This window comes from Colletotrichum phormii (genome assembly GCF_030913505.1).
Source record: "Colletotrichum phormii strain CBS 102054 chromosome Unknown BDP81scaffold_1, whole genome shotgun sequence".
Taxonomy (NCBI): Eukaryota; Fungi; Ascomycota; class Sordariomycetes; order Glomerellales; family Glomerellaceae; genus Colletotrichum; species Colletotrichum phormii.
This window is the reverse complement of record NW_026851443.1, coordinates 3,827,284-3,852,253: the sequence shown is the minus strand read 5'-3', so window position 1 is coordinate 3,852,253 and position 24,970 is coordinate 3,827,284. Positions and strand designations below refer to the sequence as shown.

Below are 24,970 nucleotides of genomic sequence, written 5' to 3'. Positions count from 1 at the left end.
GCGCTACGATATCGGAGCCAGTACATAGACGTTTGGCGCAAATTGCTGCGCTTGTAACAAATGCTAGTTCATAACCCCGAGTTGAAAGCTTCCCCAATCGCGTGACGTGTGTGTCCTTTGCGTTCCTGAATCACATCTGCTTGCCTCTAGCAATCAATGATCAAACACACTTCCACATCACCGTTATGCTCAAACACTTCGAGACTGTGAATCACTAATTCGTGCGACCACTGGCAAACATATAAATAGGCAGACTTTCTTCTATCTACGTACCATCTGCTGCCACAGAATTCCAACTTGGACACCAGACCAGACAGTAGCATCAACCAGCAGAAAAGAAGCTCTTGAATCTCCCAGAACTTTTCACGATTAAGAAGTCTAGGTAGGCAGGGAGCGATCAAAACTACAATGGCCTACGTATTCGACGGATACTCCGAAGCCAGCTCGGGCCGGAACACACCTCGTGGCCAGCAAGGCCCTGGCAGCGCAGGAGGAGGGGGAGGGGGAGGGGGAGGAAGCCGTCAGCAGCGACGTTATGGGAACGGAGATATTCCCGTCGGCGGCCTACCTGGCGGGATATACTACGGCACGGGTCGCTTTTACGAGGAGAATTTGCGTAATGAGCAACGGCGGCGGCAACAGCAACAACAGCAGCAGCAAGAAGATAATCAACAGCGACGGCAACAGGGACAGAATCAAGGCCAACAGCGGCACGGGCATGATCCACAGTGGCAGCAAGGAGAGCAAGGTGAACAGCATCGAGATGATCAACAGGAGCAGCAGCCGCGGTACGCCTATTCCGGTGGCTTCCGCAACATGAACGGCAATGGACCTGAGAATCCTGAGAATTATGGAGTGAGAGAAGCTTCTGACGCTGCTAGGGCGTTTCTTGAGGCGTTGCAGAGAGATTATGACCCGCGGAGACAGCAGGAGGCTGATGCTGGTGGTGGGGGATTTGGATTGGGTCCCGGTGGTGGGTATGGGGAGGTGGGTGAGGATGACTTTGGGCCGATCGAGGAGATTCGGTTTGAGGATTTGTTTGGAGATTTGTTTGGAGGCGGAGGAGGGGGTATGAGCGGCAATGTAGGAGGCGGTACTGGTGCGTTCGGTCCTCGTCCCGGCCCTGGATCCGGCCAAGGCCGCAGCGATCCTGGCCCCGGTTCCCGTCACGATCACGAGGAAGATGGTGGCGGCCGCGGCCCCGAACCGGCTCCCGGATCTGGCAGAAACGGCGGTGCCTCTCAGCCGGGCTACGAACCGCCGCCAGCTCACTATGGCGGTGGGTGGTACGGTTACGGTCCCGGGACCGGGAGATCGGCGAGTGGTCGACGGGGAGGCGCTGGGATGACCTTTGCTGATTTCTTCGGGCTCTATCAAAGCTGGCCTGGTCCAGGTGGTACGTTTGGGCTTGACGACTTTGGAGAGATGCCTGAAGCTTATCTTTGATCCTCAGGCTTTCTGGGCTGTTAGTTGGAGTTGAGAGATCGCGATTTAGGGGTAACTTGAGAGTCAAGTACCAAGTAAGATACACAAGTAACTAGGCTAGGCGTTCAATGTTCCTAGAAGTACAAAGATGCGAACTAAGCATGTTTCGGTGTGGTGCCTCGTCCGAGAAATGTCTGTGGCCAAGGTCTTCCTCTTCAACTGAACACACTCTTTCTGTCATCGATAGGCCAGCAGCAGATACCCTCGCCGTATCATGGCTTGAGTTCGTTGGTGATACAGGTGTGATAATGGTCAGGATACGACGTCGATCATCCCACTCGGGCCGTCATCATTGTTGTACAACGTGCACATAACTTTAGGTTGGTACCTACCTACACTACATGGGACGCATAGCTACCCGCTAATGGAGTTGAGGGCCAAATTGAATATTGAGAAGTTCGCAGTCTCTGGGTGGAAAGGGGCGCTGGTTCGACACAGCCCCCAAATCCTGTGCCTCCAACCCGGCGCAGCGGGGTGCAATCATGTCAGTTCCTTTCCAACATTGTGTCTTAAACATACCGTGCATAAGTACTATCCGCTTACGGCCGAAAAGATCAGCCCGTGGCAACATCCTGCTCCCAACTTGAGTGGGCAAAACATCTCGAGATTGGCCTCTTCCCGTAAGCCTCATTTGGTCATGCATACTAGGGAACTTATCTAGTCTTGACAAGGCTGACCACCTTGATCACACAGGCGTGGGGACGAGGCGTTTTTTTCCTCGATTCTGCAACTTGCGAGAGACTTAAGCACGCCTTATCATCAATCTTATCTTTCATGCTGCTTGAAATCGGGCACTTTTCGTCTGGAACTCATCCACTACCAGTACCTTAAACCACAACCACGCGCCATGTGTCCCCTCTCTAGTTCTCAAGACGCCCGAGGCTTGACTGCTAGCAAGACTTATGCAACTGAGAAGAATTGGAACCGTATGCAGCCTATCATTGCTAAGCTCTATCGAGACGAGAATAAGTCCCTAAGAAAAGTAAGGGAAATTATGGAAACCCAATATCATTTCAACGCCACGTAAGTCTGCTTCGAGCCATATCCGTAGCTCTCTGACTTTAACCTGTATTATAGAACTAAGATGTATAAGTCAAGGTTAAAGACTTGGAAACTAGACAAAAAGCTCAAAGAAGCCGAAGTAGTAGTAATGCTTCGACAAAAGCAAGACCGCGACGCCGCAGGGAAGTGCTCTCAGTTCTTTATCCGGGGCCAAGAAGTCAACTGGGACCGGGTAAGGCAGTATCTGAAGCACAGACCGGACTTACAAGATACATCCAGCATTGATGTCGTTCGATGTCTGGATACGCACATGGAAATCACGTGCTCTACACCTTCACCCACCTCATCAAAGACCGAGATACCCCCTCGAATAGAGCCACACTCAGACTTGCGCCTACTTGACGATTCCATCAGGATTATACATTCCTACCTTGATGGGGCATTCGAAACAGGTTTGGTCGTCATCGACGGGTGTATTCTCTACGGGCCAAACGGAAAGCCAGCGCGGCAGAGGGTTCGGAAGTGGCATGATGACATGGCCGACATCCACGCACTGCTGAGCAGAAAGGAAACGACTGCTGCGTTCCGGCTTCTTAACAAACAACTAGACTCTTTGAAGTATCTCATAAGGGAACAGGATCCTGAGCTACTGTTATTAACATTCCACGACATCTTCGACTTGGAACATAAACTTTCGGAGGCACTCCTTATATTTGTTTGCAGGATGCATCAAGCCATATTCGGCGAACGGCATCCCCTCAGCTTGATATGGGACAAACTCGTTAGCTTCACTGCAGAGGCCCGCTTACAGGCTGTACTGAGCATGGCCGCCTCCACCGCGAAGGAGATGGAGGCTCGAATGGGGGCCCAATCGGCATACGTGGAGGCTCTAGAGTGTCTGCAGGTGGATGTGCATAAGCAAAAGGGGCTGGCCTCCAAGGACACCTTCGTGAGTTGAGGAGTTTGACGCACCACCGGGGAGAGCCTCTCACGCGCTTGATCGGGGCCAGCAGTATACAATCAAGAGCAGTTGGGACTGGAGCCTCATCGAATAATTCAGCAAAAGTGCATTGGCTTCACAGTCTGGGTCAATGAAATGATGAGAATGTCAATAAAATTAGCAGAGTGGCGTCTCTCGACTAACAGATAAGCTTAGTTGATCATAGCAAAGGTCTTTTCTGAAGCTGTGACTTGTTGAGAGCTGCCAACGATAAGACTACACATGTGAAGAGAGCCTTTCCAACCCTACGCCTATCCCCAACGGAAACGACACCTCTGCGAAGCGAATGGAAGCCCAGAAAAGGGCAGGTTCTCAGGAGTTTGCGATTCATGTGAACCCAAGTCTTCGATCCTCATAAACGCCAGAAGCCCTATCCTCACTGTGAGACCTGGGATAGACTCGAGAACTATAGCACATGTCGCGTACTCAAGAGGTGAGAAGCATACTGCTGTGAGATTTCGGCCGAGGAAGGTATCTTCGTATCCGAAATCCGGAGTAAACTTCACCACAAACTCTCCTTTCCCATCAAGAGGTTTGCGTGTTGTCGGAAGATAAAACATGTCATCGTGCGCGGTGCCCGAACGCCGTTTGATCTCTCGATAGCAGAGGGGTCCGGCCTCGAAAGACCAGCATTCGAGGTGAAGATACCTCGTACACTGCAGGATTGACGAATCAAGGCCGCCAGATTCATAAAATTTAGCCCATTTTATGATATCGCCCTGAGGTGTTTCCACCCAAACCTCCGCGTCGAACTTGTCCGTTAGTTCCACTAACTTGGGGGGTCTCAGGTGAAAGTAGCCTTGATGGCCAAATAGCGTCTTCCCGTTCTGAGATACCCACGACCAGCTTGGGAAGGCTCCCAGCCTCGCATAGTTCTTTCCTTCAGGTCGGATCTCCCATTGGAGTCCGGCGAGAAAAGCGCGTTTCGAGGCAGTGGCGTCTACCACGGGCCAGCCGGAGGCGACTATCGGAATGCCCCAGTACGAAAAGCACCCTGGGTTCACTCGCGACCACTTCTTCAAAACTCCGGATACAGCGGCCAGCCTGTCGCTTGAGAATCTGAGCTGACGATCGCAGTACTTCTGGAATATCGCCCAGATACCGTCTGGAGTATTGAGAAGAGTCCATTCGGGCCTCTCATGGTGCTCCAAATTCCCTTGCAAGGCAAGAGGACGCGTGAGATGTTCGAAGCACATCATATCGTGGCACTCGAATGAGACCTCGTAGTTGGAGAAGTAGAGTCTTCTCCTGGAGAGACACGTCTCTTGAAACGTCCAACCCCGCGTCGACCACTTTGATCTCGAGATCTGATCAAGTTGCCACTGGTGGCTAAAGTTGGTGACGATCTTCTGCTGGCCAATCGTTTTGGTAATGGGACTGTGTTGTGTTCGCCCGAGAGACAAGCCCGGCAGCCCGTAGCTTGGGTCTTTGGCGCCGATGGCGATGATACTGAGTTCTGCGTCTTCGTAGATCTGGTCCATCTTCTCCACCTGGCTCATCTTATGAGTCTCATTGTCTTGCCAGATGCAGTATCTATCGATCCAGATATACCGGAAGCCAAGCTTGATGGTGGCCCTCAGGGCATCCTGGATGACCGGCGGAAGGTTGTCCGGCAGATCAGGGTATGTGTACTTGTCAGGCTTCGCATCTCCCCAAACGTAGCTTAACGCAACGTAGCGATACCTAGTACCTGGATCCGTGTTGATGATCCGACGGAACTCGCAGTCTATGAGCTTAAAGTGAGGGAGAGTCTGCCAGTCTGGGCTGGTACGACAAGTGTCGTGGTGATGCTCGCATAGGCGTATCCATGATCGGATGAGACCGTAGTCGATTTTTTCCTCAAGTAAGGTTCTGCCCTGCATCGGGAGGTCCAGAAGAGAATTAGGGGGCTCCAAGATGGCGGTGGACGCAAGAGAGACCAGGCTTCCCGGCGCCTCCCGATGGGCGAAACGGATCCACGCTGTCAAGCAACCGCCGGCGCTGGCATTGCCAAAGTACTGAGCTGACGCTGTCTTGTAGTGGGAGGGGTTCATTACAAGGAGGAATACTGAGGTAAAGTCTGGAAGTCCCTCGCTACCCGTCCCCTTATCTAGAGCAGCAAAATTGTAGAGCAGACTGGCGGGAATCGCTAATATGGTCTTGTCCTTCTCGGCCTTAGGGTAGCGGGCGAGATTGAAGCCGATGGAGAAGATGAAGTCACAGAAAGGACAGCTTGGAATAATGCCTGGGGGATATTGACTGATTCTCTCCTCCCGGGTGAGCGGTCTCCAGTCTCCAACATGTTGGATGTACTTGGTCCAGCTAGTTTTGTAACTCTGAACCGAGCCGATGGCTGGAAGACCGTCAAACCGAGCCGGGTTAAAGACTGCCTGCAGATCTAGCTTGGTGCAGTTGCGACAGAGCCGATCGTCTGAAAAGGACATGGTGAAGTCGTATGAGTGTCTGCTACTGGAGTCGAGGTGAAGAAGCGAGGTTGACGAGGCTCTGCAGTCCTGCCTTCGCAGCTGGGTACTAGGCGTAAGCGCCACTGTCGCTACGTTTTGCCCAATTATATCCAATTGATGCTGCAGCAGCGGCTGGACAGTAGCGTCGCGTAAGACATTGTATCCAGGGCCCGTGGATCAGCCAAAGACCCAACTGGGTTCACGCCAGGAACATGAATTTAAGCCAAACTCCTTACGTGATCTTGAGACTACGGGACAATATAGACGCTACCTCGTCCTGTTGGGATTGAAGTAAAGCGTATCCGTATTCAACAGATGGTCCCAACGGCCTGGCATGGGCTGTGTTCCCGCGGCAAATACCCAGTCGAGATCCAACCTCATATCCATATCGATGCCCTCTTGATCTTCCAGCTGCTCCTTTGGCTAAATGGGAGATATGCTCTGGAAACTACCGATGCTCTTCGACCCGGCCGGGCTATCAGTACGCGCTCGTTTCCGAGACGCCTGCTCGCTCTGCCGCATGGCGCCGAGTCCCAGGGGCAGCATGGGATTGCGCGAAGGACATTGACTCAGCCGGCGAGACCGCAGCTCCCACTTGCGTTGAAGCATGAGGAGAAAGTCCCGGGACCGCTTAGCGCACTCCCCTTCAAATGTAACTGCGGGCGGAAATTATCGCCTACCCATCCAGTATATTGCACGAAGAACCGCCGTACCTCGGCGCTATGGCCGATTACCGGGACCGTGGACGATCCGGGACCACTACCGCCCCCGATAGGCCTGGCCGAAGCCTATTGGTACGCCCTGGTCAGAGACCCGGGTGCCTTTGAGAAGTTCGAGCGTGTGACGCGCTACTATGAGGCTCACTCTCTGCAAAGATAGCGAGCCCGAGATCCCGCGCCTCACAACTCTCTCACACACCCACCGACGCCTTGAGGCCCCGGCCTTACCACACCCCTCTCTCTTCCTTCCTCCTTTATCTTCTATATAAGAAAATATAAGAAAACAGAAAAATGCTCGCGTAGGCAAATATGCCTCCGAGGGCCGGTTACTTGTTGCGGCAACGCCGTCTGTGGACGGCGTAGGGCTGCTAGAGACCCATTCGCTTCTGCCGAGTCAGGGACCCCCTGCTGGCGTGCTTTTTGGAACTGAACGGACCCTGGGGATTAGATACTAAACTCCACTGCTCTAGGCACGAGAAGAAAAGTGTACATTATAGACTGCCTGACTTGTCGTACGCTATAATGGCGGCACGGCACATCATATGCCCAAAGGGCGCTCTGGTTGATCGGAGCTTAGTTACATAGATAGCTGGGCACCTGTCCCTGATGATGTAAAACACCACTACTACTACTACTAATTAGCGCACTCCCAAGAGCCTGATAGCTCCCCCAGAGCTCGGAAGCATACGCTCAAGTGTATCGCAGTCTCTGTGGTCCTCTTCCGTCTGCGGCGGGATATCGATGCGAAGATGAGGATGATAGCCGCCGAGAAGATGATGGCAACGCCTTGGATTTGGACTCGCCTGAGGGAGTATTGACGTTCGTAAATCAGGATCAGCTTTGCTACCGCGGCTGCTGACTCAATGCACATGTGCTGCGCGTGCATGAAGCCTGGACCTTGAGGTGGCTGTGGCTGGATGTAGCTCGACGACATCCACGGCCTATGGGCATGTATTACGTTTTGGTAGTATTGCATGCTGCAGACGAAAATGTCAGAAACAGCCACACGACGACAGTACTCTACAACATGGGTCTGGACTTACTGTAATAAAAGAACATGAGGAAGGAATGATCCCTTTGAGTCTTCTAGGTCGACTTGTATCGTGCGTGGCAAGTTCTCCTTCCAAGCGAATAATATTGCAGCAATCTTCTCGTTGCTGGCCTGTAATATATCCCGCGGGATCCGAGAGCTGCCATATCTACCAGAACATCGATTAGTCTCACTGACCTAGACGGAAAGATTGATGTCCGGGCGGTTCACTCACAGCGTGTGGCCAAGAGGTGCCATGATTTCGCATAACTCTATCCTGTAAAGACTGACAGCCTCGACGTGGTCATTTAGGGGTACCGGTGAGCTGCCGCTGCTAAGGGGCGAGATGTAAGGCAACCATTGCTCGACCCGTCCATCCAACGAGTCTTCTGTCGGTTTCTCGACTGTAATATCGTCCATGCTGATACGGAAAGGTCGACCTCTGTAGAACCCGAGCGTCCTGGAAAGATTGGAAAGTCAGAACAGAGAGACCTCAACGACGTTAAAATGACACGAGAAGCTTACTGATCCATTGTGTATGCGCCCCAGAACACAGCTCGACGAAGCTCGGCTTCGGCAGGCTTTAGAATTCCGTTGGTAACGTATGGTGTCATGTCCTTGTGTAAAGCCAAATCAAACGCAAGCCGAATCGCCATTGCTGGATCGAGAGCAGTTAGTTCCTATCATCCCATATTGCAAGGGAGTCGCCATTGGGGTCACTCTACCACTATACAACCAACCACGAGAGTCCCTGTTTGCCCCTATCTCATGGCTACTAAGAACAATCATAGCTTGTACCGTAGAGACCGAAGGTGAATCTAGTTTGATCTCTAGAAGGGTCTTGGCTCGTGCGGCGAAGAAATCCGGAAGAGACTTTGGGAAGGTTATGAAGCTCGGGTGATATCGTGTTTCGAAAGTAGCGCCTAATGAACACCTACAAAGAGTTAGCAAGCAACTTGAAAGCTGAAATTTGTGCTGACGAACATTGCATTTCTGAGTGCCTCGGAGTAATATGGGGTATCCTCCTCTTGCTCGTGCCAACTATGCTTCGCTTCTTCATAAAGAGTCCGGTCGACTACATGCTGAAAGGGATCCTGCCAAGTAAAATATAGGTTGATAAGATGATCTTCGAGATCTTGCGGTACCGATTTGCCGTATCCCATGTTGTCGAGGTGTTCCTGGCCGTCGTTGCGAACAGTCCGATCTACAGCTAAACAATCGGCTCCCACAGGTAGTTCCATCAAACTGAAATTATATGTCGGCCCAAAATACGAGATACGGCCATTGGGGCCAATGTGAGGAGACCCTAGTCTATCGGACAACTGATTGACGAGGTCCTCTTCCGTCGTACCCGAACCGGCATCGTCGTCTTCATTGTCGCTCAAAGTAACCTCTTCGGAATAGCTGCGCAAAAGAGGATGGCTCGGGGCCCGGACGTTGGCTACGTCGACATCAGTTGTGATGATGTTGTCGGCACTCTCAGAAGGGCTCCATTCCCAATCGGCAATAGCTCTTGTCGTCAAGTTTAACAGCCCGTCCTGGACCGGCGGAGCATGCCCTGTGATACTAATTGCGTCATGGCCGAGATTGAAGGAAGACGGGTCGAAGGGCAGTGAAAAGTCTAGAGGAAGTTGGTCCGGCGGTAACAAAGTGTTGTTAGATGGGGCGCAGGGTGCCAATGGTTGCGGCTCCAGGGATAAAGCAGGGTCAATCGGTGGTGTTTTGTCGCGTTCTAGAGCCACTTGGACCGTCGAGAGTCCTAGAGTGTTTAGTATCCGGGTCAGACTTTTGGCCTCTTCTGAAGGCATTGGTGGAAGTTGAAGGCCATTCTGATTAATAAACTGGCAAAGCTGGTCGACTCTGCTCGACAGTAGTTCGACTGCAACGCGTAGGGAGAGTCTAGCATTTGTCAGCCCCGATCAGTCCGCTCGAATTCAAGAGACTGCAAAGAGAATCTAACTTGCGCTTGTCCTCTCCGGCCTGGTAACGGCAGTCTCGGCGCTTAGTTTTGCAGTTGGAACATGAAGGAGTTGCGCCGTCACACTGTAGATAATCTGTTAACGCAATGCCGCAGTGCACAACCTGAAGCGACGATCGTGATATCAAGTTGAAAGACAATATAATATCAACGAGGTTGGGGGAGACAGCGCGTACCTTGATCTTGCTTTCCCGACAGGAAATGCACGCCGTGGTGACATGCCTCCTCTTGGCGTCGGGCTTCGATGATTGGGGCATACTGCCTGTCTCCTCTGGAATCTGCGTCTCGAAATCTGTGTTGAAGGAGTGGAGGATGATGAGGTTTGGCTGGGGTATCTTCGAGAGAAGACGGGGCGGTGGACACCTCTTGGCCGCTCCGAGGCCCACTACTAGCAGGACGTTCTTTTACAGCATGAACCCCGATGTGCTAGCTACCTGGCCCATGTGGCTTTGTAAGTTGCTTCGGCCGTGTTCCTACCGGTAGCGCCGACCGCCGGGCGCGTGGGCGCCACGCCGAGATGTACAGGGGACTTGCCGGACGCTAATCTGACTATGCAGCACCAAATTTGCACTAAAGTTCATTCCAGATGTGGGAAACGCACACGGAGTGGTCGTGATGCGATTCGATGGTCTTTAACCAGGGATAGGGGAAGCTTGTTAGATGTATCTCCCTATTCGAGTAGTAACAAGTATGAGGAACATTCTGGAGGGGAAGACTATTCTTACCACGCAGTATATGTATCGTTGTCGATCTGCGCGGACACTCAAAGTCTCGGGACACCCAAACAACAGTGGATTAGAATATACTTAATTGGAAAAGCATCATGAGCAGGCGTTTGTAACAAAAGAGTGTAGGACATTGGTCCATGAATCAAGGATCTACAGCTTTAGAATTACACTTCGTGTATCCTAATCGACGGCCGAAACACGCAGTAATGCTAGCCACCTACTATTGAGGCGAGATCCAGTCAATCTAACTCGCATAACTCGGCATACAGAGTCGCCCATCATCATTCTAATGAATTGTAGGGATGGTGTAAAGACAGCTGGCCCGTGCTAAACCTTAATCTTATTCGAAGTATACGAAAGAACGCTGGTGCCCTTTCTCTAAACATGAAGTATTGACATTTCTGAAAGAGCCGGCCCGCGGGATTCCCCGCGTCACTTCAGCTTCCTCAAATCTGCAGCATGACAGTGATCTCGGTTTCTGAGACGTCTTTGCAGCGCAACTCTAGCCAGAAAGAAGCAAGAAATGGCGGATGTGATTTAGCGTCTCCTAGCGTTGATGTTTGGAAAAAGGAGCTGGGGACTTTACGTAGCGTCCTTGACTCACTTGTTTTCATCGAGGTAAGGTGTTCGTGATGTGTCCTTGATCTATGATACGGAACTTTCTTGAGACGGCATGATGAAGTAAATACCTTACCTTCAAAGCCCGATTGCCGTAGCTTAGTTGTAATTATTGAGCCTCTCAGTACGCGTACCGCACGTGCCCAAATTCAAACGCCATTCACGTTCAGGGAGCTCAAGCACGTACTTTGGTTCGCAAGGCCAATGAGCCACTCCGGAGAACGCCTTACTCGAAGAAGAAGTTACATCCAGACCAATGAAAGGCGTTTCTTTATCCCTACCTGAGATCTCGCTAACAATAAGCCATGGAACAGATCAGGCCTTAAAATTTGACTTCTCGGTACTGTGCCGAAATGATTCCAGACGAACTAAATGATCGAATCTGATAACCCAAACTCTGGCCCGAGGTGATATCGCGCTGTTCGTTAGAGTCAAGCCCCTTAGTCGGAAGCGTAGCAATATCCACATGATTCCGGATTCGACGAGAATTCGAGCGGCGACAGGTGTCTCTTCGAACCATTTACTTCATCATGTGCTCTTTGCCAAGACGTCGCCATTGGGTTGTGATGAGTAATGATGAGATGGAAGCTTAGTCGGAATTGTAGTCCGGGGAAGATCTGAAATCTGAGCCGCACTAAGATCTCATAGGACATTCGGAAACCGGTTTCCGAAGTCTCCACCAGCTCGGGCCCCAGAAGTCAGGTAGACCCAGAGACATTGTGATGCAACAAAGTCCAATTTCTACGTTTGTCGCCGAATATCAACTCATAACTCGAGATGTTCACCCAGGGTTTCAGCCTGAGGGGGATAGATCTTGTCAAGGTGAGCATCTCCGTATGGGGCCGGTTCTCGGCGGACCCATCCGGAGCTCAATCGGCCAATTCTGGCCGGCAGAGGGGTACCCGATTACTGTCTTGACCTCGTCAGACGATGCCCTTTTCGGACTTCTATCATTGTGCGAATCCTTGCGATGGAGAGGACCTCCAACCCGCGTTTCCGCATAGGCTATGGCTGAATCATCTCTACGGACTTCTAACAAAAGTAAAAGTCTCAAGTCTCTCCCGAATGTGGGGAGCGCCAGCCCACTACACGTTGCTCTCAACGCATAAATACCCCGCGCTTCTTGCTCCATGACCGACGGGATGTTCGGGATGTTATCAGTTAGTGTCACTAAGTATCTTGCACCACAGCAGTCTATTATCCCTATATGAACGACACAAACAAGTACGAAAAGATGGCTATCAAGAACGGACAAACGAACGACAGTCACTCTCCCAGCCCGACGTCCTCCCGCCTCTTCTCAAAATCGGAAGCGACAACATTGGAACGATTCTCAACCACATGTTCCCAACGAACCTATCCAGAAGACTACCCGCTTGCTGCATCGATCGAGCAGAACATCCCCGTCTACGACCTCCCCGAATACTCCAGCTTGAGCGACATACAACGCACGGAGCTCCAGGACGAGTGGTACCGCGTCCTAATCTCCGGCCCAGGCGTCTTCGTCACCAAGGGCCTCTTCCGCGACAAAGCTTTGATCCAGTCAGCAAACGCAGCTTTCGCATCAATCATTGAGGACGAGAAGAAATCAGGAACCGCAAAGGGAGACCACTTTGCCAGCGCTGGCAAAAACGACCGCATCTGGAACTCATTCAGCAAACATGGCCTCAAGGACCCGGCGTCCTTTGTCAACTACTACTCGAATCCGTACCTCGGCCTAATCTCGAGCGCGTGGCTCGGACAGGGCTACAGGATCACGGCGCAAGTCAACAATACCAAGCCCGGCGCCTCGCCACAGGTCTGCCACCGTGACTACCATGTTGGTTTTAAGACAGCAGAAGCGGCCTCGCAGATCCCACGGGCCATGCAGATCGCCAGCCAGCTCCTGACGCTGCAAGGTGCTGTCGCCCACTCCGAAGTGCCTCTAGAGAGCGGTCCCACGCGGCTGCTGCCGTTCAGCCAGACATTCGAGGCCGGCTATATGTCGTATCGCCGTCCCGAGTTTAGCGAATACTTTTTGAATAACTATGTCGCGCTGCCGCTGGAGGTGGGAGATGGGCTCTTCTTCAACCCGGCGCTCTTCCACGCGGCTGGCAAGAACGAGTCGACCGATGTGTACAGGATGGCAAATCTATTGCAGATCAGCAGCCCCTTTGGTAAACCGATGGAATCTGTGGACGCCGTGCCTCTGGTGGAGAAGAGCTGGGATCACTTGTTGAAGCTGTACGAAGCCGGAGGCTTGAGTGCCAGGGTCCAGTCTTTCATAGCGGCTGTGGCCGAGGGATATCCATTCCCTACGAACTTGGATAACAACCCGCCAAGAAACGAGGGCATGGCGCCAGAATCGGAGCAGGACAATATCACAAAGAGTTTGGTCGAAAAGCGAAGCAGAACCGAAGCGGTCGAAGCGCTAAAGGCATTTGTAAAGAGATCATCAGCATAAGCATACATGCACATATCACCTGTAGAACAAACATACACTTACTCTTGGCGATTCTCTGATGAAAGTAGACAAGGAGGTCCGAAAAGATTCGACTGAAGTTGATGTGGTCTAACGCAGAAGTCGAAGGCGTCAATTCCGAAGACTACCTAGTAAGTAGATCCACTGTCCATCAATCGGATCAAATATGACCTAGCCCTCTTGCCCTACGTATCTTGAGATCACTAACAGGGTTCTTAGGTACTCAACTTTAGCGACTATTGCGTCTGTGTGGATCGACAAACCCGTGCCTGCATCTACAAAGGATCGAGATTGATGACGCACGTCAGCGTAAGCGCATGCGCCCTGCTTGAAGACGAAAACACATGAGGCAATGGAGATCGGTAAGCGCCGGTGGATGCCGGCGCCGCAGTTCGTCAGCCTCGAAACGTGTATTTACAATAGACACGGTTGTTTGTCGTGCTCCCCACGTCTGCATCGTAAGTGGATCGTTGCCGCGTTGCCGAAGACAACCTGTGATAGCTATCGTTTAGTTCACGCCATTTGCCTGCCTACTTAAGCTTCGCTTTAAATAGCTTTCGAACGTGACGTTGCGTCTTGTTGCTTGCTTCTTGGTCTGCTGCAACTTTCGTGTTCCGGCGTTGTCCACGTAGGCTTTGGCCCACGCACCATGTGTCTTTCGTCAAACGGGATTCTGTGGGATTCAAAATACCATCGTCAATTGGGCCACACCGAACACGGATCAACCAGTCGGAACCGGGCCCTGAACAGCCATCGGTTCCATTCCCCAGCTGTCGTCGGGCAACTAGCGTCGACGGACACGGGGGATAACAACGTTGAGAGTGACATCACATGTGAGACCTCCATTCCTTCTACTGCCGATACGAGGTTTTGCGCACGGGAACGTTGGGGGGCCACACAGGCGCACACAGACCGCTAAAATGCTTCTTACGGGATCTGCACCGCTGAGTGGTGATCTTCCATGCCCACGTCTCTTGTGGCGTGCCAATGTCACGATATTTGACAGCTTTTCAACGTTCCCAGGGAGAGGGTTTCTTGTATTTATTGAGACATGAGTCCCCACCTCTTGCAGGGTCTGAATCAGTTCCTCACCGCGCAAACGATTCACCCAAGCACAATTATCATAGAAATACCATCATCTTCCCGCAAGCATCTCCGAATCCTGTCACACATTCCACAAGTTTGCGTGTCCCATCAAAGAGACAAACCCTTACGGACTTTAAGCCATATTTCTCGTCATAAAGAGAGAAGCGATCAATCTTTCCTCGACCCGCACTTATCAAAGTCTCAAGCACGCCAGAATGTATGTCAGCAACTTCATCACCGCTTTCTCCGCCCTCATCGCCGGCGCCTCCGCCGCGACCCTTCCCATCCGGTGGGCCGGCGTCTCGAATACCGCTGCGATCGCCGAGCGTCGACAGACCGACGGCAGCGCCACTTATCCGGCAGCACCAGGAAACGTCTCCTGGAACGCACAAAACTACATCTGGGGCTGCTCACCAGGTGGCTGCAGTGCCCGCTTCAATGTGAGCGCCCCCGCGGGCTACAGCCCCGGGGCGCCCAGCTTCAACGTCGTCTGTAGCCCCATCTACATCCAGCAGGGTTGGGTCCCTTGCCTGAACCCAGACAATAGTCCCCTCGGCGAGGATTCACAGGTTTTTACGATCTGGACGGCCGGGGCGGACCGCGAGCGCATGTATCTTGGTGTCGAACACATTTACAAGCGCCAGGAAGACGGGTTTACCTGGAACGCCACTGCTGGGACCGACATCCTTCCTGTGCAGAACATGAGCATCACGTTCCCTGTCAACACCGTCGTGGTTCTTGAGTCCTAAGTAGTTGCGATTCCGCAACGGCGATCATTGCGTTCCTCATCTTGCACAAGGCATGCATTCAGCAAGGCGTTTGGTTTATGGACAATTCATTCATGTAATTACTTGATGTACACATCTTAATGCTTAATTCGTTGTCTAAGCACAGATTTCCCGTTCGTCTCGCAGAAAAGGGGCCCTAGACCATCCTTTCCCAATGGGGCACCTACCACGGTTTCTCATTAATCGAAGCGAGAGGAGTCTGGCACTTGGCCGCCAGTGCAGCCTTTGCCTCATCGCTGTCGATGCTCACACACGGGGTGTCAATACCGCCATCGACGCCATCGCAAATGATGACAGGTTCCCCACCACAAGGCGATGTGACGTTGAAGTTCTTGAACTTGATGTTGTGGCAGACGGCATCGGGGTTCGTAGAGCATGTTAGCTTCGCAACGGCGTTACCGTAGATGCCGCTGGTGTAACCAGTGAAGTTCTCAAAGAGGACGTTGGAGACGTTCATGCCAGACGGGTATTGCTCGCAGGTAGTCTCGTTGATCTGCCTCGATTCTGTCAGCTGGACTGAAGTCCTTCGCATACCATTGCGTTAAGGTGCAGGGAGAGCTCACGTTAAAGTAGCATGAATCAAGAATGATTCCGTAGTCCATCCGAGCAACCCAGAAGTTCCTTCCATTCATGTTAGGGACTTGGCCATGAACATCACGACGGACAAGTACTCACTTGTAGGTGACGTTGTCGACGAAACCGTATCCCACGTTAGGGCCAGCCCAGGTCTTGATGCGAGCACCCGAGTACTAATATCTAGTCAGAAGACGGCCGATCAGAATGGTCGGACTCAACCCACATCTCCGTTCAACATCCACACGTTCTCGATGTGAACGTCCTTGACGTACGACATCTCCCCGGCGTACTGTCCTAAGGAACCAATTGACTGTGCCAAGTTAGCATGATAAAGACACAAGTAAGGCTCTCCAATCCGTTTACCTGGCCATGGGTACCTGTCATGACGTTAGCCTGATGTTTACGTACAACCAAGGGTCACAAAACGTACCGTTGCAGTACATGGTGTTGACATAAAGGTTGGTGTTGTTGGACTTCGGGGAGAAGCAGTCATCGTCGATGTTGACCCAAACGCGCTCAATCTTGACGTCTTGAACATCCAAAGAATCGAAGAAGTCGGTGTTCTTGGGGATGATGCTGCCGTTATTGGTGATGGCAGTGGCGATGACATCTCTGTACTCAATGTTGCTCGCTGGTCCAAAGATCATTAGCCCAGGTCCCATATCCTGGGGAATTGGAGCAGCAGCCGCCGGAACTCTGACTTACATCCGACGACGAAGTTGGTCCAGCAGGGAGAGTCCTTCATGTGGATGCCCTCAACCTCGAGATTCGTGGTGTTCTCCACATAGAAAAGAATCGGCCGCAGATATTTGTTGTCAGGGTTCTTAACCGTTAGCTGCTTGTAGTACATGAAAATAGGCCACTGTGGGTTCATACCAGAATCCTGGAGGCGGTTAGCTTGGTGCTCTGATCTAGGTAGGGTAAGGAGTGAGTACTGACGATCCAATGCCTGAGTTGAACTCATTCCACCAGCGTTGGCTACGCAAGATGTTAGACATGGGTCAAAATCAAGACTATCTTGGTCTACGAACCCTTGTCCGTTGATGACTCCATCACCGTAGATCTTGATGTCCTTACCACCCCATTTCCCTATTCAAGACTATGAGCAAGGCGTCCAAGGATGTGAATTACCAGGACCGTCTTACAGAACATGATTGATTTCTGTCATGTTGCATCAGCAGGGGTTCACGACTGCATGAGACCGGATCAGAGACTTACTTGGAAGGGGTGCGTGAACGCATTTGTCTAGAGTCAAGCGTCAGTAACGCTGTGTTTCTCCAGTCTCTGCGGATGCATTATGTCAGTAACTTACTTGCCAGTATTTCACATCATCGGTAAACTGGGCCACTTTGTCAGATCAACTTCGACAACGTCTACGTGGCTAGATCTTACCTTGATTTCGCCCTCTAGACGGACATGGATGTCATTGAGGAACGTCAAGTCAAGAGCTTTCGCAATAACAAACGTTTGGTTCTTGGGAAGGTACAACGTCCCACCATTGTTAGCTTCATGAAGACCCTTCTTCAACTCTTCGGACACGTCGTCCGTGGCGTTCCGGGACGCGTGGATCGTGAAAGTCCTGCGTCCACACCCTTGGGATGGGGGCGTGTAGGGATGCTTGTCACGGAACTCTTCCAGAGATCTGGGTACGCCGGCCGGCAGTTCGATGCCGTAGGAGGAAACCACGCCGGCTACAGCTCCCAGCAGGGCAAGTGACCTGGAGAAACGCATGATGGAGAGAAGGAGAAAACGTCAGAGGATGGATGCGATGCAACGATGCTGATCCGATCTCGCCTTCATGTGAGATGCTCCGAAGACAGCAACGTGAATTGGAGGGCAGCCTTCCCCATCTTTAATGCTTTCAAGCGATCCGTAAGCTCGCTCTTGGGGGATGCAGTTCAAGTGGGGACGACGAAGGTATTCCCACTTCTCTTCTCTTCTCTTCGGGCGAGCATCACATCGGACGGAATGACGGAGTACTCCCCCTAGAGACGGAAAAGTCAATTAGACTCATTGGACATGACAGGGCTTAGAATACCAGGCACGGCAACTTTAATCGTAGTTGAACTCGGAAATAAGATTGCCTAGGGGACGAGAACCCCCGCGCACGCATCGGAAAAGAGTCCAAAAGGAAGCCCGGCTTTCGAGCGCACATCACAAAAGTATTAACCGCGAAGCGGTCTGGCGTTCAAGATGGTGGAAGATCGCGTGGGGAAGCGTTGGGGTTGAGTCTTGGAATCTTGGGGGATGTGCGGGGGAGACCCTAGGGGATGTTGTAGTGCAGGGCTCGGCAGAGGCCTATTGGTGGGAAATTCCTTGGCCTAGTCCAGCGACGTCGGAAAAAGACACCGCACCGTTGGTAACTGATGAGTCTGATCGATCTTGTGAAGCCAACGGCCGTGGACTTTGAGTCGGCCGGAGATCCGCCTCGCTGGTACCGAGGTGAGCGGATGGGGAGGAGGCGGGGTTGCTACGGAGGTAAGAATGACGCTGACGCTTGCTCGGGCTTGGTCCACATGCATTCGGGAAGGGCACTGTCAGAGCATGATTAAGACTAGATCACGACAATCTGGAAAGTACGAAGGTACGACATGGCTGAAATAGTTCAGAGCTATGCGTGACAAACAATACATGGGAGTAGAGCTTCCTTGTATCATAGCGATGGGAGCGGGAGTGTTATGAGGAGGTTACGATTTTACTTTATTTAACAGCAATACCTTGCTACATTCATGTAGCAGAGCGTGTTGCTCGTGGCTAGTTGAATTCGTCGAGGACAAATTTGCCATCGGAAGTTCTGTTTCAAGAACGTACAGCATCGCGAAAGCTACACCCTTGCTGCGTGCGAATTTTCATATGCCTCAAAAACACCTGTGGCCGGCCTGGGGCAAAGTCTACTTCTAGTAGGACGGCCCCAAGAGCGCTGCAAATGTGACCGCCATCTTGGGTCGTTATCCGTAGCCCCTTCTCCAAGATCTCTCCAGCTTTTCAAGATCACCATGCGAGCCTTGGATGATGGATTGGTCCAAAATTCGAACGAGTAGTCCATCCAGCACCGCTTACAACTGAAGATCTTCCCGTTGTTTTCGACAATAACTTTTGGGGGCTTCTGCCCATACTCCCAGATACTGCCTTCATCGGGGTGCTTTTTGTTGGACTCAGTGGAAACTTCGAGTTCTCTGGCAGTGTTCAAAACCACTTCCAAAGCACCGGCTGTCCAGGTACGGTGACTATGAGGGCAACACCCGCTGAGGTACCAGAACCTGTCGTCCTTTCCTAGGAACATTCCTTTGTGTTTGACCCGGCGTATGCCACTTTCTAGCTGAACGAAGTCCCGAGTCTTGAGGAACAGGCAACCATCGATAGTTCGTCGTTCAGTCAATCGCTGTATCCAAAAATTCGGAGTTCTATAGAACTCCCTAGAGACAGGTACAGCTTTTGCAATGGACTCTGACGACCGTAGGCGTTGGGACCTCAGAATCCCGGCAACCATGTTAAATCTCATATTCCATGGCAGGAAATTTGACCACATCTTGGCACCAATGTAGAGGTGATCTTCGGGGAGGGAAACTTTGGGTGCAGCGCATGGTCGTAGGTTGTACGATTGAGATTCAACGACATGGTGTTGATGTCCTGGCCTGGGCGGGACGGATGAAGAGGGCGAGTGGAATATTCCGCAGTCTTTGCATGCGATATAGAGAGGTTTCGCATACATGCCGTCGCATTCGAGTAATTGTAATAGGTGACATTGGGCCTCCTTGCTTAGAGTCATGGGCAGATGCCCGATTTTGTTCCGAACCATATGATTGAGGAGTGGGAATATCGCCTGGGATTCAAGTGGAAGAAGCGCCTGAATTTGCAGCAGAATTTCAGCGGGTAAGGTGTCTAAAAAGCCCATTGCTCGAATTCGGCAAGCTATGCGGGTACTTGTAGAAAGATGGGATTAAGGGTGAGAGATTGAAGATCAAGCGTATCGACGATGTTGGCAACACAGCATACCTGTATTCTTTTCTGAGGTGGAATTGATTGAGGTTATATCAAGATGTCGTTGGGTGCCTAGACATTTGTTGGGCGTTGAGCTATGGTCTATGACAAGTCGTCCAAATGGGTCTGACACTTTGAGTCATCCTCGCCACTCTCAAATTTCGGTGGTCATTCACCACATCATTAAGTAGGCTTAGCAGTATAACTAGAACCTCAATCCTAAAAAAATCGATCAACGGTTGGAAAAAGTGTCGCGTCACTTCCCACTTACGTATGTGTATGTATGTTGACTACTGACTTCTCAGTCATCGTCGGCATCGGCGGCGTGGCGCTTACTAGGGTGTTGCGTGTTACCAAAACTGTTGGTTTACCAACGACTTGCGGTAAGCTTTGCCTTGCCGCTGACGCAACCACTGCACCGAGAATTAGCGTGGTTTTGTTTGCAAAGTAAATAACGCCTTTTCATTCCAGGTAATCATCATATCTATCTTCTTTTGGCCGACTGACTCTTTCTCGTCGCCGCGGCCTGAGTCCCTTTTCTTAGTTCCGTACCTATATGGACAGTCCTTGGTTCAAATCAAATACTTCTTCGCATAAGATGGTTTTGATACTTCCCATCTGGAGGCATAACGAGTTCAAATCAAGCCAAAAGTTTCAGGAGAGTGACCGAGTTATTGAACTTAAGGGAGTAGTGTGGAAGCACATCAGAGCCCAGAATGACGCATCTTCCTCGTTTTAATCGCACGCAACTTACAACATTGCACTCACAACTTACACCAGCTAAATCACAAAAGCGTTTGAACTAAGAACGGGTATAGAATCATCAGAATACGTAGAGTCATAAATGGTTGAAACACTATGCATGATCCGAAAAGTAGTGGCCGCTTTGGAATAATAACTGGACTCGGGAGAAAATTGTTGTTCTCAACTCGATTAAGTGCGAAGCCATCGTACTGTCTATGCATCCCTCACCCGCTCTGTCCTTTCCCCTCTTAAAGATTATTGATCGATGACATTATTATTCAGTCCCAGTGACCGATTAGGTCAGCGGACACAAGAGGAAGAAGAATCCGAAAGTACTTCACCCTTGTGTTCGAAGCTTAATGACTTCAAGTTTGACTGAGGAGGATATGAAAATGATCTTGCAGTTTTATGACCGAAGCCATAGAAAGGTCAGCAAGCCTTAAGAAATTATGAAGGGAGTCTGTTGAAAAACGCCTATGCAAGCACATCACGAATTGCTCGGATACTTGGATCTCCTCCAGTACCACTATGCCCTGCAGGGCCACATGCTTCCTTGGTGTGGCATGGGGCAAGGTCCCCATCTTCGGGCGCTGTGGCCCATACATTCACAAGGGCTTTTACGGCGGCTCATGAAATGTTTTCCCCGTACATTTAGCCCATTCTAGGTCTAGAAGGGCCTTATTGCAACGTTGGTACAGGGATAGATGAGGTGCCATCCCACCGGCTTCAAGCTTATTCTACTTTAACTACCTACGTATGAATGAACCTGCCATTATCGTACAATAAGCTCAGCAGACCCTCAAAGAGACGCCATGTCCAAAGTATCCGAGCTTGATCTGGAACAGACAAAGGATCTGATCTTAGTAAATACAAATGAACAACATCACTTTTTGGCGTCAACTTAAAGTCAATGTCCGAGAAACCCCAGTGAACTAACAGCGAGTCAAGAACTGCCGGGTAGTGGGTTCCACCCCTGGTCGCAGTGTGCATACTAAGACCACGTACGCTGAAGAATTCACATTGATTTCCCTTCACTTTGCCGCAGGTAAATCATTCTAAGAGCTTGCTATGGTCTTCTAAGTCTTGGACCTTCCGGGTATGTAAAAGAAAAGAAGCGTCAAGAACGAATCGGCAACATCGACGTCTCGGTTCTTCAAGTCTCTTCTACAAGCACTGTCATCTGCGCCTTGTTGGTTTTGTCCTGCGACGTTATGAATGAGTGCCGCTGCTGTGTTACTGTCAGACGGCCATCGCTTAGTGTTGACCGCTGTCATACCTTGCCCTGCAACTCCACCACTCCGCATATAGTGATTTCGGAGCATTATCTCAACGTTGAACATGCTTGCCTTTCTTGGCAGCAAAGATTTAGATGTCCGTAGCTATGTGAAAGACGAGGAACTGCGGCCGTTGGTTGATCATCAACGTCTCGAGTCCTAACGCTGTGGTCTTCACATCATATCCATACCCACCCAAGGTCGCCAAGATTTTGAAGTATCAATACAAGCACCGTGGAGCAACTAGCAGCAACTAATACCACCATAACCTACGCAGGTATCGGTGCGGGGCTCTTGGCTGTCTCGACCTTATTCCTTCCTGGTGTCTGCTTCGCGGCAACCGACAGGATTTCCAACTCAGGAACGATCTGGTCCGCTGCAACATCACGCACCGGTATTCCACCTGTATGCTACCCACTTGAAATGAGACATTTTCCTGTGTAACCGCTGACAAAGTTATATGAAAGTGTGATGCTCTCATCGCCGCAGGTCTGGCAGATCGCCTGGTTCTCGCAACAGAAGCAGGCTATGAGGCACGTATCTCGACATACTGGTCTGTCAGTGCTCGTCTGCGGCCATGGTGTCTCATTCAGCCTTGGGACACCAGCGAGGTATCAAAGACTCTGACTACACTGTTAGAGGCTGGATCGGGTGCCGGTGACTGGCACATTGCTATCCGTGGAGGAGGTCACAACCATTGGGCAGGCACTAATAATATTGCCAACGGAGTAACAATCGACCTTGTCTACCTCAATCAGACCTCGTACGACCCGGAGACCAACCTTGCCTCCGTTGGCCCCGGAGATCACTGGAAGGATGTGTATGCCAAACTTCTCAAGAGCAATATTACCGTGACCGGTGGCCGCGATGGAGGCGCAGGTGCCGGCGGCTTTCTCCTGGAAGGCGGTAACTCGTACTACACCGGTCGCATGGGCTTTGGGGCAGACTCTGTGAGAAACTACGAGGTCGTCCTTGCCGATGGTAGCGTCGTCAATGCCAACAAAGAAACCAACCCTGACCTCTTCAAAGCTCTCAAGGGTGGCAGCAGCAACTTTGGGATCATGACACGTTTCGACCTCGAGGCGTTGCCGGCCAAAGACGTCTAGACGGGCATCCACATGATGACCAAGGATAACTCTGATGCCGTCGTCAGTGCTGTTGTTGAGTTCACCAACCACGACCAGAGCTTGGCCGACGACGCAATGGTCACTGTCTATACCCACAATACTGCATTGGGCGACGATATACTCATTGCCGCTTCTCGCGTCAACACACAGGGCACTCGAATACGACGTCTTTCGCAAAAATGAACCAGATTCCTGCCATCAGTAGTGAGATGACTTATCGGAGCATGGCTGACCTGGTGCTGAACTCCCAGATTCCTGCCGGCTCTAGGTTCGTTGATTCTGTTTTACCCTCTGAAAGCAGCGCCTGAACTAATCTTACGACTCAGGTCTGTGTGGTTTACGTTGACATTCAAAAATGACGAAGCAATTCTGAAAGAGGCTGTCGAGGCCCACCAGGAGTTCGTCGACGCTATGAAGCTTGCCGTCGGGGCGGATGAGTTCACCACCCAGATGGTCTTCCAACCTCTACCTACCTACTTCGCAGCCATTGGTACTGAGAACGGTGGCAATGTTCTCGGTCTTGACGCAGAGAAGGACAACGCGATCCTCTGGCTTGGTCTCGTTACCATTAATACCGAAGCTCAGGAAGCTGTTGCTCGAGCATACATGGCCTCTGCCTCAGCCGAAATCGAAGACTTTGCTATTTCTGTCGATGGAAACGTCAACTGGCGCTACCTGAACTACGCTGACCCAAGCCAAGATCCGATCAAGACGTATGGCTCTGCCAACGTGGACTTTATCCGCGAGATCGCGGCCAAATTTGACCCGGAAGGAGTGTTCCAGAAGCGGATTCCTGGCGGCTTCAAGGTCTCACGCGTGGATTGATGTTGGACGGTCCACATGGTTCTGCTGGAAGTTCTCATCGTGTCAAAAATCTGGTGACGGTGGAAATTAACTACATCAGAATCGTCGATAGTTCGCTGTCAAGTAACCAAACCATTAACAAATGGTCTCTTTCGGAAATGACTAACGATAAAAGTGCCAGGTACGGAGAAGAAGAGGTTCCATCCCCGTTAGTGCATGTGACTAAAAGCCCCAAACCCTTTCCTTGCTTCGAGCTCCAAGTCCAACATAACTAAATATGCTTGGGTTAAGATGCGGCGAAACTTTCTAAGTAAGGAAACCATTACCGCCCCGGCCGCTTGTTCTCAAATCCCGATGCCCACCCGGCGAGCGGCGTGGAAGCTGGTGCCAAGTCCCGCCCCTCGTATCCACATCGCACCCACGCCGGGACTGGGGTTCCTGCAATTGGATGTAATCAGCCTCTTGTAATTGGTTGACTCTGACAAACAACATCCCTCAAAATGCGTCAGAGAGTACCTACATGTCCAAAAGCCGTTGCTCATGCAGAGCTTGTGCACCTTTCACGCGTTTTCAGATAAGAGTCATCCGCACCGAAGCTATCTAACCTATCTTCCGCGGAGATGTTAAGTTGGTTGTTGAGCCACCAGGGTTGACCGGAAACTGGCTCCTCAACAGTGAACGATGAGCTATGACGGAGACAACCTAGATCGCCTTTGTTACACAAAGTCCGCTAGCTAAGGTCATCAGGTTATAAGTAAACAAGGTGACCGAAGCTTCTGACCCTTGGCGCAGTCTAAACAGTAAACACAACAACTCACAAATAATTACAGATGCTGTTGTGATATTGTCATTGCCAGTGTTTGCGGAGGCGACAATTTCCGCACCTGGCATCAGGTTAGAAACCATAATTAGTGGATCGCATGCACGCCCTTTCGGACACATGTCACATTACGTTTCGACAGGAACTAGAGGAATTACACGGAAGCGCCCGGCACTAAAAAGCCGTTAGACCGATATAAACCGCTGTCATCAGAGACCAACCACAACACTATCGAAATCAAAATTCTCACATCGACATCAACGACCACCGAAACAATTGCATCGGACTTTTGTTCGCCTATCTCA

At 51.2% G+C, this 24,970-nt stretch overlaps 8 protein-coding genes across 8 annotated transcripts; 4 read left to right on the top strand and 4 right to left on the bottom strand.

Moving 5' to 3' along the window:
- Positions 1–408: 408 nt before the first annotated feature.
- BDP81DRAFT_444795 (uncharacterized protein) lies at positions 409–3,445 on the top strand (the record flags this gene model as incomplete). The annotated part of the gene is made up of 5 exons (XM_060591879.1): positions 409–1,396; positions 1,564–1,725; positions 2,015–2,105; positions 2,179–2,508; positions 2,563–3,445. 5 exons carry the CDS (start codon positions 409–411, stop codon positions 3,443–3,445), a joined length of 2,454 nt encoding a protein of 817 aa, XP_060452277.1.
- Positions 3,446–3,738: 293 nt separating this feature from the next.
- Positions 3,739–4,968, bottom strand: BDP81DRAFT_306003 (uncharacterized protein; the record flags this gene model as incomplete). The annotated part of the gene is made up of 1 exon (XM_060583234.1): positions 3,739–4,968. One exon carries the CDS (start codon positions 4,966–4,968, stop codon positions 3,739–3,741), a length of 1,230 nt encoding a protein of 409 aa, XP_060452276.1.
- A 1,251-nt stretch (positions 4,969–6,219) lies between these two features.
- BDP81DRAFT_364192 (fungal-specific transcription factor domain-containing protein) lies at positions 6,220–9,915 on the bottom strand (the record flags this gene model as incomplete). Its single annotated transcript, XM_060586486.1, is given in 10 exon segments — positions 6,220–6,561; positions 7,269–7,278; positions 7,298–7,627; positions 7,694–7,849; positions 7,916–8,140; positions 8,206–8,338; positions 8,409–8,614; positions 8,665–9,579; positions 9,641–9,723; positions 9,835–9,915. The coding sequence occupies 10 exon segments, from the start codon at positions 9,913–9,915 to the stop codon at positions 6,355–6,357; spliced, it is 2,346 nt and encodes a 781-aa protein (XP_060452275.1). The 3' UTR covers positions 6,220–6,354.
- Positions 9,916–12,238: 2,323 nt separating this feature from the next.
- BDP81DRAFT_456915 (phytanoyl-CoA dioxygenase family protein) lies at positions 12,239–13,447 on the top strand (the record flags this gene model as incomplete). The annotated part of the gene is made up of 1 exon (XM_060593225.1): positions 12,239–13,447. One exon carries the CDS (start codon positions 12,239–12,241, stop codon positions 13,445–13,447), a length of 1,209 nt encoding a protein of 402 aa, XP_060452274.1.
- A 1,319-nt stretch (positions 13,448–14,766) lies between these two features.
- BDP81DRAFT_306456 (uncharacterized protein) lies at positions 14,767–15,300 on the top strand (the record flags this gene model as incomplete). The annotated part of the gene is made up of 1 exon (XM_060583275.1): positions 14,767–15,300. One exon carries the CDS (start codon positions 14,767–14,769, stop codon positions 15,298–15,300), a length of 534 nt encoding a protein of 177 aa, XP_060452273.1.
- A 101-nt stretch (positions 15,301–15,401) lies between these two features.
- BDP81DRAFT_17376 (family 28 glycosyl hydrolase) lies at positions 15,402–18,116 on the bottom strand. The gene is made up of 14 exons (XM_060582190.1): positions 17,308–18,116; positions 17,228–17,254; positions 17,134–17,160; positions 17,061–17,076; positions 16,947–17,004; positions 16,855–16,893; positions 16,792–16,798; positions 16,621–16,738; positions 16,346–16,546; positions 16,279–16,292; positions 16,139–16,225; positions 16,015–16,088; positions 15,903–15,960; positions 15,402–15,832 (listed from the first exon to the last, which is right to left on the bottom strand). The coding sequence occupies exons 1-14, from the start codon at positions 17,644–17,646 to the stop codon at positions 15,503–15,505; spliced, it is 1,395 nt and encodes a 464-aa protein (XP_060452272.1). The 5' UTR covers positions 17,647–18,116; the 3' UTR covers positions 15,402–15,502.
- A 372-nt stretch (positions 18,117–18,488) lies between these two features.
- Positions 18,489–19,890, bottom strand: BDP81DRAFT_414422 (uncharacterized protein). Its single transcript, XM_060589366.1, has one exon. The coding sequence runs from the start codon at positions 19,808–19,810 to the stop codon at positions 18,740–18,742; it is 1,071 nt and encodes a 356-aa protein (XP_060452271.1). The 5' UTR covers positions 19,811–19,890; the 3' UTR covers positions 18,489–18,739.
- Positions 19,891–21,978: 2,088 nt separating this feature from the next.
- Positions 21,979–23,866, top strand: BDP81DRAFT_487653 (uncharacterized protein; the record flags this gene model as incomplete). Its single annotated transcript, XM_060595229.1, has 6 exons — positions 21,979–22,063; positions 22,192–22,319; positions 22,382–22,998; positions 23,068–23,179; positions 23,230–23,309; positions 23,368–23,866. The coding sequence occupies 6 exons, from the start codon at positions 21,979–21,981 to the stop codon at positions 23,864–23,866; spliced, it is 1,521 nt and encodes a 506-aa protein (XP_060452270.1).
- Positions 23,867–24,970: the final 1,104 nt, after the last annotated feature.

Excerpts from the sequence above, each read along its gene's own strand:
- BDP81DRAFT_17376 (XM_060582190.1), bottom strand. The coding sequence starts at position 17,646 with ATGCGTTTCTCCAGGTCACTTGCCCTGCTGGGAGCTGTAGCCGGCGTG. Across the intron at positions 17,255-17,307 it reads GTCTAGAGGGCGAAATCAAG|TTTACCGATGATGTGAAATA; the intron begins GTAAGATCTAGC and ends AAAGTGGCCCAG. Across the intron at positions 15,961-16,014 it reads GTCGACAACGTCACCTACAA|GAACTTCTGGGTTGCTCGGA; the intron begins GTGAGTACTTGT and ends CATGAATGGAAG.
- BDP81DRAFT_414422 (XM_060589366.1), bottom strand. The coding sequence starts at position 19,810 with ATGGGCTTTTTAGACACCTTACCCGCTGAAATTCTGCTGCAAATTCAG.